The following is a 13,046-nucleotide window of genomic DNA, read 5'->3' as shown; positions in this document are numbered from 1 at the left end:
TTAGAAAACGATGCTGTCTACGTCTATGGCGTTTATTAATGTCTTAATCTTGAGCAACGTGTTCGAAGGAATTTCAGCTGTGATTTTAAGATATTGCCTTCAAACGAATTTGTTATAACGGTAAGGTTAACTCCATCGCATGTTGTAACCCCTGTCCATTTTAGCTGATTTACATGTCTAAATTATGACAAAGTGGATTGAAACCTCAGCTAATGTTGTGTGCGAGTTCAAGAGTAAATAAAACAATGCGCATGTTGTATATCGTTCTAATGATGAAATAATAGTTTAAACCGGTGAACAAAATATTCTTGATCAAAGCGAAACGTAAGCTGGTAGTCTGCCCAAGCACTAACTTTCGATGCAGGCAGGAAGGGAACAAACGATTGCTTCCATTGACGACCCAAGACACTCAAGACCTCCATTGCTTGGAGCAGGATTGGAGCATGATCGGGATCGGATCTGAGTTCCTAAACCGCAGGAAACGGTGCACTTCGAAAACTCTGACCAGCTATTCCAGTTTCCGTCTTCAAAAGAACATTACATCAGCAATTGTGTAAATCGATAAAAAGACGTACTAATATCAGTGGGATTTGACTTATGTATTTTCAAGTATTACATGTAAAATGTCGGTTTTCGACAAGATAATATAATGGTACTCCGAAAACATTTTTATTCACATATTTTACTGTTTGGCTTTATTCAAATACTTGGATTTGATTTGAGGGTTTAAATTATAATCCAGGACTTGCTAGGCTATATATGACAGACATTATATTTGGTGGAGGACGAACCCGGAAATAAACCCCCTGGATGTACTGCAGATTCACGAGAATCTTTCTCACATGTTCACGTTGGCCAAAGGTCAGGCAAAGAGAGTTGAGATGTAAACGAATCATACCACTCGGCCACCTTGGATCCATTTTAGAAATGTACCTCTTGATGATTAATAAGGATCTATGTTTCAAATTTTATTGATTTTGTGTATTGCTAATGAAGAACTTAAATATTCGACATAAACGGCTGCATATAATAATAACGGGCATAACTTTGTGAACTTTTCTGGAATATAAAAAAGACGTATATGTTATTGTAATACGTTAATTGCTTATGAAAAAACGATTGCACATAATAACAAGTACGCATATACATATTTTCCGTCGATATTTGCAGTCATAATCATATAATTTAATTTTAATCGGACGCTTTCTTTCAATGAAATACTGATCCTTGAACCCGTAGTTTTAAAACTTCCGATTTCAGCCGTATCATAATGCAAAGGCGTGCACTTAAAATAACCCACTTTAGTGCTTACAGTACTGGTGTATTATATTTATGCTATTTTATGATAAAATATTCATAAATCAAAGCAAACCCACAGAAGAACAATACCATTTGTGGTTTGTTGTGTTTTTTTCCTGTTCGAATAGGATCTAAAGCAGAACTACTAAAAGAATGGCTTCACTTGTGAAAATGCAAATATCGGGGTTATTAATTTCAGATTGCAATAGTAATTAATGGCAATACCAAAGACTCACGTAGACCTCTATGTTAAAAATGTGTTGGGGAGGTTGTAATATAACCTCAGCCTCACGTATACTTTTATGTTACAATGGGGGTGGGTTGGTGGTTGCTTTAGCCTCACACGAAAATGGAACAGGGTGGGACTGTCTAGGGTCAGTGGGAAATGGAACAGGGTAGGTATGTTTAGGGTGAAGGGATGTACACAACACAACATAGACAAACAAACATAGACACACACACACACACACACACACACACATATATATATATATATATATATATATATATATATATATATATATATATATATATATATATATACAAATAAACACCTATATACATGGAAACAAAATAGAGCAAGAGGGTAGAAATCCTTAAAGCACTGGGTTTGTTCTAATTTCTCTCATTTTCCACCAATTCCTAGTCTTCTCTATGACATTGTTCTTCTTCATCTTCTTGTTCTCATCCTGCTCCTTCTCATCCTCATGTTTTAACTTTTCATTGTCTTCCTTCTTCCTCTCCGTATCAATAATTGCTTTTATCTGCTCGTTTTCCTCCTGTCCTCCTTGTCCTCTTTTTCCTTCTTCAAGACACCTTTTAAAATTCCTTTTACTTCTCTTAACTTATTAAGCTCCATTTCACTCTTCTGGGGCTGTAGAAGTCTTATCGCGACCTTTCCTAAAAATTCTTCAGTCATGTTCAGTGTATCCATTACTGTTTGCAATTTTTCCATTTTCTCCACTTGGTTTGTAGCCATCTTCGACTAATCAATGGTGAATGGTACGCACGAATTTTCATTATAGTCGCTTTCGTATAAAGAACATTAACTACTAGCTGATTCCCGAACTAGCTGGATATTTAATTGATTGTCTGAGAAGGAAAGAAAACACATCTCCCATGCGTTTATGCAGATAAATTCTGCTACGTAATTAAGCCACAATTTGTGGGACAATAAAGACCCATCCAACCTGTATTACGGCTATAATGAGTGGTAATAGACGATCATTCAAATTATATGTTCACTTTAGCAGTATGAGAAATAGAGCGGGATTGGGCAGAGCTCTAGTGACTTCACAGTACATCGGGGCACCTGATTATTAGATGAATTGGAATCGGCCCACAAACTAATCTTAGATGATCCTGGGCATGTAAGGGAGGAAAGGGACCCAACAAGATGGCACCACCGTCCACTTAGCACTAAAACGCCAGCCGAACATATATCAAATCATGTCCAGCATTATAAGGGATAAACCCTATTGTAAAATCTGTGTGAGCCACAATCATAATTAGTGTCACGCCTAATATGGTTAAAAGTTTCCTTCTTTTAATGAAAATTATAAACTTTGAGTACTAAGCGTACATCTTAGGTCCAAATCTTACACTGATATTTATTAACCATAGCGACTTTAAATACTTCTTCCGTCAATGTTTATCTCACAAGTATGATATTTTTGAACGCTCACCAAAGGATCAGATTAGTGTTAATTTGGTTAAGCCGAGTCTTTTCTGGACCAAATTGAAAATCTTTGAATAACGAGGCATTTGGATAGTAATTAGCCCTTAAAAGGGCTGTTAGGACGGAATATTGAAGGCTTGGCGGTTGATGTTTTCTTTCATACACTCCTCCTCACTTTTGGTTTCCTAATAATGCTGATCCGGGAATGCCTTAAACCCACAGAGTGTTATTAATTGTTCAGCAGTTTCCACAAGAGTGGTCAGTGGGTGTTGTTTTAAAGTGAATTCGGACTCCAAAAATGCCATTTTGTTGACTCGGTTTGCTTGCCGTTAAGAATATATTGTTACAAACTATACATCAATGCCAAGTAAAAGCACACTATACTCCATATCATTACATGTGGAGAAGGAAAGACTTTTTCTTTTCAAAAACCATCATATACATTTACCAGTCCTGCAAAACATACTAATATGCCAGCAAAGTGAGTTAGGTTTTAAAGTCGCACTACTCAAATATCACACAACAAACATTAATTACAAAAGAAAGATGGTTTCTTTTCTTAGGGAAAACACACACACGCACACACACACGACAAACACAAATATCTTTTGGCAAATTGATCAGTCACTCTTTTCTAGAGATCTGATTAACCCTAATAAACGGTCTGATTTTGTGAACCCCAGATGCACCTGCTCAATGCCCCACACCTCCCAGGTCGGGCACCACACATACAACGCAGACTCGAATTTTTCTCCTCATCTACCTTTCTAGTTGGGAGCGCAGACGAGGGATGAGTAGTCTCATTTTCCTAATCCTCAGTTTGTGGGATAGTGAAGTTTCTCTCTTTCTCTACGCTGAGGCTCCCACTCTCGTCGCTGTCTCTCCAACTTAAAATCTCAGTTCTCAATCTGGGGGACATCAACTCTCGGTGGTGATCGCGGTTGTGGTACCTGGCGTGGTCGTGGTGGTGCTCTCACCATGGGCTTCAACTCACAGCACTGCCTTAAGTTGAGGTGAGGTAGTATCGTTTCTTTCTTTATTTTCTTTTCTTTTTAATCTTCCTCTTCTTCTTTAATTTTCACACTTTATTATATTGCCTCCAAAGGCTAGCTCGTCCGAGGTGCATTTATGGATCAAGCAGTTTTTGCAGTCTGCTAGTTTTTTCTTGTTGACTAGTCAACGATGGGAAGACAGACTGACGAACGCACCGCGTTATATGCCTGAGGCACGAACGTTAAAGAAAAGATCCACACACCAAACTAACAATATACACCACACCACAACCAAAACATGGACCTCGCGGACCTTAAGGAAACACCCACTTCAATTGTGTTCCCTACAGACACATTCTATCACCACCAATACATACAAAAATACATCAAACACATATTATCATACAAGCAATATTATTTATAGACACACGTCTATCCCTTTTCCTACAAACACACTAACATACAAACACACAAATACACCAATATGGCACTTGAATATTATCTCTTTTCTAGAGATTTGGGAGAGCCCTGAAAATGGTTGTTTTATTTGATTGGGTTTTTAGCAATCTATTATCGTCTGATATTACGTCCCCGTCTCGGTGCAGGATTTCCCACGGCATGCGGTCTGCTTCTGAGGAAGGAGAAGGATATCTAATTGTTGTCCACACAGCAGTCCACGAATTGTTTATCTGGCTCCTGTTGTTGTTGCTGATGCTCCTGTTGCTGATGTTTCTGGAGACTGTACCTCTCTGTCCACTCTTCCTGCTCCTTTAAACACCTCTTCTATGAGGTCTTGTGCACCTTAATCATTCTCGCATTTTCTTCCTGCTCCGGGTTTTTGAATCAAGTTTTACGTGACACGGCGAAAATGTACACGGGCATCGGTTATAATGGTTAATATGGAAGTCATCTTCATTGGTTGACGAATCACCAATGGATGGTCAGACTGGCAACCGCACCGCCTTAAATGTCACAAGCACGGACGCGAAAGAAAACATCCGTTTCTTTCTAGGAATGATATCGCTATCATAATCCAGAGGGATAGAGATATGTAAAAGAACATATATATTCATACAGTATTCATTTTTCAAAATAAGCCACAGACACCCATTTTCAAAATACAAAATTTTTGTTCAAAATCAACTAACCAACAAAAACGGTTTTACAAAAGGTAATGAAGTTCCCAGGTATCCATGTTTTGATTGTGTCTTTCTCAGTAAATAATAAGTCACCAATACAATCTTGAGATTTTGCTTCAAAAACGGCTCTTCGCAGTGATTCAATGCACTGGATCTCCAAAGTAGCCAATTGAGGGGCGGAAATGTCACGCAAGTCTTTATACGACTGACGAAATACTGCTTCTTCCGAGATGTGACCCAAAGATTCGTCCAATTATTCTTCTTGACTCATCATGAAGCATTTATCTTTCTGAATTTGACTGGGATGATCGTGTTGACATCCGTATGAATGTTTCAGTGTCAACGCTGTAATTATTTCCCACAGGTGCTGCGCAAAAAGGAGACTAAATGGTCTTCTTTTTCTGGTCATCTGGACATCACCATGTCCTCTACGTCTTTGTTTGTTTAATTTTTGTTTGGGTAGTTCTGCTTCCAAGAAAACCTCCGTCCCCATCTCCAAAGAGGCTCCACCGTTCAAAGAGGGATAAGAGTCTTCCAAAACTTCTAAAAATCTAGAGTTACGCCTCTCAAGCTATTGATTTCTATCGTAATGTCGAATTCTGCATACAAGATGATGTTCACCGTCTCGGATAGAGCTTTAGCAAACTGAAGTTCGATACGAAGTTGGACAGATTTTATAGAGTGGAAATGTCCCTCGATGCTGCCTTGTTCTGGAGTAAAATCAAAACCCAACAGAGGGTAACCTCCTGCATAATCATCGTACGAACTGCCGTGAATGGTGTTGCAACCTACCTGTCCAGTGGCTTTGAACACGGACTAGTAACATCTCAAGTAATTCTCCTGCTCAAAGTTAGGTTCGAAGGGTCGGGTACACATGGTCTTGCCATCTTCGATCTTGGACACTCAGTAGTGCTTAAACTCTAAAGGATTGACAGTGATGGCTTCGTTTAGGGCTGCATTGCTGACGGTGCTGATGATTAAACGTTTGAAAGATTGTCCTTGGATCGTAGTTTAGCGGTAGTGGCGAAGGTTTTCACATCTACGCATCTAATCGGCTACTTAGCGGCCGTTCTGCTCAATGTATGACTGATGTCGTTTTCCACTTTAGATAACACGTTTCCCACTTTAGGCAACACTTCCACGCGTCTCAAGTAGATTTTGGCTTCTTGGATGATGGTTTTATTGTCGCTTGCATTGGCCATCACATGGAAAACGGTAATGCAAACGATCCATCAGTTCCAGTCTACGTCCTTGTAGGATTTTCGTTCGACGGTCATTAAAAATCCCACATTGTGAGAATCTCCAGCTTCTGTCACTGCTGTGGTTGAACTTGACTTCACCTGCCGTAACAGGTTTTCATGCTGCATAAGCACCCAGATGAGTATTCCCGGAGTCTTCTCCATACGTTAAGAGGTTTTTGACTTAGCTCGGTAATTGTAAGTATCCATTCTACTGCTGACCTAACTGTTATTGAAATACAAATCCACTTCGTTGCACAAGGAATGCGTGCAATTATTGACGGGAGCTACTCTGGAATCGGCTTATGGAGCGGTGTCGTCCGTTGTGATAACTTTGACTTCCAGGTAGAAGACTGTGCAGATCAATGTAATCTTCGGTCTGCTTTTGATTACAAATTCGATTGGCGCAGAAGGAGTCAAAGAGAAGACGAAATAAATTTCCACCCATTGGTATTTTCGCATCGTATTCATGGTGGGTGTCATCGCAAACAGATCCAGTTCTGATTTGGAACATTCTTTTCTTAGTTTTCCACGTAACGTGTTTACCAAGTCCTTCCGAGTGTTGTCGTCTCCTTTTGTTTTGTCCATTTTGTGGCGTGAATGAAGTAGGAATGCCATGTTCAGTAACGTTCAGTGCATTTACAGGAGTTTCTCGTTGAGTCAAAATGTATCTTCCAGTTTTAAGCAATTCTCGCGTTACCATCGGTTTCAAGAAGGGTGTCACCGAACGAAACGCAGATATCAGCATATCTTGTAAACCGTGTCCTTGTTGTCGAGCCACTCTTCGCTACATGTCTTACAAGTCGTTAGAGAATAGTTTTCGAAAATGGAGTTTCACAGTGATTTTCCCTTTTTAGAATGGAATAGTTTGTCCAAGATCTCATTTTATACCAAGGTTGACAATGTCAAAACAAGACTTACTGACGGGCAGATAGTGAGGATGTATAAATTGGCGGTGAATATGATAGGTGTTTCCACCTTCCACGTCATGAGTCATGGCAGAATTTACTTGTAAAGGAATGGCTTGTAGTAATGGCACAATTTCGAGTACACAATGATTAAATTCATTCCTTCGTTCAGTTATACAGGCTGACAAAATAACTTAAAAATCACTTGTTGTTAGAGAAACTAATGTCAAGGGAAACCTGATCATTAGATAATGTAACCTTGTCTCTACACAACATGTCAAACATACTGGGATTAAAAGTGATGGACAATGTTTGACCATCCGTAAATTTCATCAGCAGACAACGCGAAATTTTGCGGGATGCGCTGTTCTTGTCAATGATGGAATTCCATCTTTCGTTTGTATGGCATCAAATTCACCATTCGTCCTTCCTTGAGATTGCAAAGTACACATACCAGGTCTTTTCACAAAGAGGTTGGTTTTATTTTCTTTGTCCATTTTATCGCGGACCGATGAGTATAACACCTCTCATGAGTCCTCACGGCATTGCTTTCGTCAGTCCTTTGATCAAGGTTTCATATCAACGTGGGAAAAACTTCATCCCGTTGCAGCATCATCTTTATATTTAGACGGACGGGCATTTTCTTTTCGACCATTTGGCGAAGAACGTGTCGAATCTCGGCTAAGTGTTCTTTCTGGTGTTTAGCAATGGTATTGTTCCTTTCAAAACAGTCATAAAAGATTCACACACGGTATCGATGATATTGTTTTGAGGCTTTTTGAACGAGTTGTTTCCACATTGGTGTAGGGGATTTGAACAGGACTGACAACGCGTACCTATATTTGGCTAAACGAGGAGGCAGTCCTGTTCTTTTTCCTTTTCTGACATAAGAGAGATTACTTCTTGGGGGTGACATCTTTATTTGTTCAAGAGCACAAGAGCACTAATGCCAATCGTCTGGCACGGGTTTTTTATATAATGGAATGCGTCTCCACTGATTGACGGTACGTCGTATAACCTTAAAGACAGGCATTACTCAACGTTGAAGTGTTTGCCGCGGACTAAATCATGACAGTTCTTGCTTGGATAAATCCAGTAAACTCTGTAAAATTCCAGATCTCTCTTGGACTTTGATTTCGGGCGATGGTACGTTTTAGAGGCTGCCTCTCGTGTAAGGATGATAAGGTTGTCGCTGACAGAGGAAATTTCCTTGAGACACAGAGTTCCATTTTTTCACCTAATTTTGAAAACTGGGTGTCAAATGAGGATGACGTCACTGGCATCGGACAAGTGAAAGAAGCTGATACTGCTGCTGCTGAAGACACGGTCACCGCAGATCATGGTTTAGTAAGGTAAGGTTGCGTCTGGGCAACCTGTTTTCTTGTGACTTTTCTTGTGATTTCTTTTTTCTGGGGATGTGACCTAGTCTTGACACCACTGTTTTTTTCTTCTTGGCACGTTCTTGTTGGAGAGAAGCCTTTGCTTTGGGGCCGACTGCTGGGGCGTTCGGATTCCATTTTAAGAAGGAGCGAATAGTTACACCTCCTATAGAACCACTACCTCCAAGTTTCAAAATGATTTACTTTTTCCTTTGAGTGTCGATTCTGAGAGCTGCCATTTGCGACAAGGCTGCTTTCTTTTTGTCAAGAAAGCGTTTTGTTTGATGAGGGATGTGAATAACGCTTTGAAGTAAATGACGCGCTGTCACCTTAAACCATCGTAAGATTTATCTGAGACTAGCTTCTAACACACGAGCACGTATTTGTGGACTGTTTTCGCGACTGATGTCATACAGGGCACTAAACAATATATCTGGAAGATGAGACTGAAGGGACGTGATGTTAACGATGTATGAGACAGACCAGAAGTGTTAGGGGTTGTTATAGTTTTTTTCACAATGACGGGGACGTGTACACGACAGGTCCTCCGTCATGGCACCAGTTGCACACAGATAGGTACGGAATCAAACAAATGTTATGTGACGCAAATGACACTGGCATTAGGATGATGCCCTTTGCTCTTAAACCATTGTTTAATTTCTTCCTCGTCTTCACCTAACATGTCGTAGAAAATGACCAGATATGTTTGACTGGTGTCAGACACAATCCCGTCGTCCTCGCAAGGAATGCCTTCCACCAAAAACGATAGAAACACCTTGACGTTTTTAAAGGAGGCTGTAAGTCGATTGCCACTCTTTGTAACACCACACGATGCCTTGCGGTGGACGATCGATTAAATTGCATTTGTCTTCGAGAAAATGTCTGTCAAATTTGGTTTTTCCTGAACCACTGGTTTCAGCATTTAATATGTTAAAGAAATGACGAAGATACTAGGTCTCCCAACTGAAATGATCTAACTATTCTCCGATGATTTTGAAAGTCGAGGAAGATGCAGAAGAGAAAGATGTAGCCATAGCACAGGTGATCGCGATCTTGAAACTAACCGAGACAAGACATGAGTTTTTATACTTTTTAGGACACATTTATTCCAAGTTAAATTTGAACACTAGATACAACAATGCATAAGTGACAACCGACCAAGAACATGTTTAACGTGACAAGAAAACCTATCAAAATGCTATACAAAACAAGTTACTGTGCAACAATTGTGACGAAGGTGTGATGTCCTAGGAACAATTTATAATGTTCTTCGAGTGTCTACACCACTAGGCACAGGCTTACATATGTCATCCCGGAATGTTCTTTTGAGGGTGTCGACGTCAACGACGGTACTACTGCTCTGTTAAATGGCGCGTTTTCCACTATGTTGGGATCTTCTTCGGGCAATGAGGTTGCCATGGGTTTAAAGGTCATATTGTTCACTGGACTTTTGAATTCATTTACAAAATTCTTGGGCATACTGAGCCACTTCTCGTCCAAGCATAACTCTTTCAGTTATGCACATCTTGCCAGTAAAAGTGTAAGTCACAAGTTATACACACATCTTCGTAAACATCTCGAGTGGCTAACAGTTTACGAATCTCTCCTTAGAGGTAGGGAAGTATCGATGTTACATCGCAACGCTGTTAACAGAATGAGTCTCACGAGTACATTTAAGGGAAACACCATCACGTCTTTGTTGTAGGTACTGTTTATAAAGGGTCCAAAAGGAATCTGCTGGTAATCAAAATCCTAGAAAGGAAGTCACTAAGACGCACACCACACATCGTCCCAAAATTCAAAGGAAACAGTTCTTGTAAAATGTTTTGGTAATCTTCCACAGTCTGAATAGTGTCATTGAGTTCCTTGCACGAAATCTGTTGTATTATTGCTGATAAAGGTCGTGGCATGTTAGCAAACATTTATAACCACTATAGGCAACTTCAGAATGTCCAATAGTTTTATTCAGAATCTTCTCTCAGAGTTGAGGTAGAGTTGAAGAGAGTATTTTCTGACTAATGCCATTCATGGAAACGACCAATAACGTTAACTACATCTTCTAATGCAAATCGTCTAAATCGGTATCCTCTAAAGAACGCAGACTTGTCCACAGCAATCTGATGAGTTTCTTTACCTTTTTGTTTTCCATTTGTAAATATCACGACACAAAAGTTTTACATTCACAAATTGAGATTTTATTCTGGCAAATCTTAGGCAAACGCCATTGTAGATCTTCTCTTGCAATTCGTTTGGCAATCCTCGAAAATTACTTTTCAAATGGGGTTTAAATACGTGCATCCTATGCACGGGATCACCTTGAGAATGAAAACCATTAAAATGTCAACGATAACAAGTGGCATTACTTTCTCATCCATTGAGTTTGAAACGCACAGCATCACTTCCCGTGGTAGGTGTAGGAGTCATAGCTATGTTCCCATGATGATGTGCTGAATCGCATGGGTCGCATCACACGGCATCACTACAATCGTAAGACACAGGATCAGACTCGACTTGATCATCATCGAACCTGACTTGTCCGTACGGTAAAGTGAAGTGGTTGAGAAGCTGCACTCGCTCTTGGTACACGATCTGATACATTTTTCCAAGGTCCGACTGACCATTTTTTGTGTGGGTAAACACACACTCTAGTATCCGCTCTTGTTTGGGACCACAGGTAACAAAACTTAGAATCATGTCGTCGGGGTGCTCGTCCGTCCAGACTCCTAAGCGGTCTACTTCGATTTAAGGGTGACGGTGACCAAGGCGATCGATGTAGTTGCAACTGTCGGTGTTAAAATATAGGACGCGATCTCTGACAGTTCTAAAGCTAGGAAAAATTTTAAGCGAGCATGGGGCGTCACGTATGTCACAATGATGGCATTTCCAAATTCGTCAGCCTGAACAACCGCAAGTTCTTCTTCGTAATTGACCATGATCATTCCTTCGCAAACGACGTCCAGGTGTTTCATATATTTGGTTTTTGTCATTAATCATCCATAAGTAAGGGGATCGTTCCATCAAATACTCTGTCTTGGGTAAACACGGTCGTTGTGCCATTCTCGACACAAACAATTCAGCCTCACTGTGACATACGATCTTTCCTTTTTTCCCCCACGTGGTCTAAAGTGATGCCTTCTTGCTCAAAGTATTTCACTTTGAATTTCTCTTGGTCTTCGGAAGTTTGATAAAGGAATGATAGCCACTGGTTTCATTTTTCAGTTCCAAAATGGCGAAAATGCCTTTGTGAGTCTCGTTGCCCATTTTGGTATTGTTCAGTCTTCGGAAGGTGGTAAATTTAGTATAAATTTAACAATTGGTATCACAGATCCAGGGCATTAAACAATTCTACGCTGACCCGAGTTCCTGTCAATGTGCGTTCTTCCCGAGTGTAATGACAAAGTTGACTTTGCATGCATGTTTCAGCATTGGTGCGACACAACTGAAGCATCAGTTCACCTTGTCAATGGTGAGGTAGAACTGGATGGCACAAGTCGGTGGGAGACAAGACTTTGCATTTAATCAATCCTTTGTATTGTTGAATGTTTGCCACTTCAGTCTGTTCCAATGGTAATTGAGGGTGACCCGCGAGAAAGTGACAATGTTTGCACACGTAAGGATACAACGAAAATACTTCCTTTAATCTTTGTACTTGATCCTCGTCGACGTGTTACACCAATTATGTGGATTCGTTCGTCCTCATACAAGCTGTCCCGAGGGTCCATACGGTCCACTAGGCTGTACCTTTTGCACGATACTTTTAAACTCGGGATCGGTTTTCAAATGGGGGTCGTACTCGTGTTCCCTCTATTCCAGGGGAAGACAGACTCAGCGCTGTGACTGAATGTTGTAACGGGTGTATGGAATGGTGAAAAATATCAATCAGTTTCGATCCGTTCTTAAACTATAAATATCCTCGGCTCAACTCATTCCATTCACCTGTTCTCACAATAAGTTGTCAACTAACGTAGATCATCTACCCTCAACCCGGACTCTCCTATTTATGTCAAATCGACGACATGGGCTATCATGAAAACAAAGGATTTATGTGAGATGCAAGGCTGTCTGAAGCGCCTCTTAATCTACGGTCCAGATGTAAGACGAAGTTTGAGGAAGAGTAGAACACTGTACAATGTTCCCTATGTTAACGCAGTGTTAACAAAATCTCCATGGCCCTTTTCTGGGCCACTCCATTGCTTCGAAAAGATTTATACTATATTGCCATATTTTGTTTGCATGTGTATGTGTTTGTTTGTATATGTCTATTTTATGTATATGTCTATGTAGTATTTGACCCAATAAAACCCTTGACCCTAGACGGACTCACCATGTTTCAATTCCCAATGACCCTAGTCAGACCTACCCTGTTCCATTCCCCTTGAGGCTAGACAGTCCTACCCTGTTCCATTTCCGTTT

General features: G+C 40.3%; 1 protein-coding gene across 1 annotated transcript in view; it reads right to left on the bottom strand.

Moving 5' to 3' along the window:
- Positions 1 to 13,046, bottom strand: part of LOC149786633 (coadhesin-like) — a 70,353-nt gene that overhangs the window by 46,449 nt on the left and 10,858 nt on the right. Inside the window, exon 6 of the mRNA XM_089975956.1 lies at positions 354 to 524. Within this exon, the coding sequence (XP_089832082.1) occupies positions 354 to 524 (171 nt within the window). The remainder of the gene's footprint in view (positions 1 to 353; positions 525 to 13,046) is intronic.

This window comes from Sinohyriopsis cumingii, chromosome 12, assembly GCF_028554795.1.
Source record: "Sinohyriopsis cumingii isolate HCF-2022 chromosome 12, ASM2855479v2, whole genome shotgun sequence".
NCBI classification, from domain to species: domain Eukaryota; kingdom Metazoa; phylum Mollusca; class Bivalvia; order Unionida; family Unionidae; genus Sinohyriopsis; species Sinohyriopsis cumingii.
The sequence above is the reverse complement of the archived record's forward strand: the minus strand, read 5'-3'. Positions and strand labels throughout refer to the sequence as shown.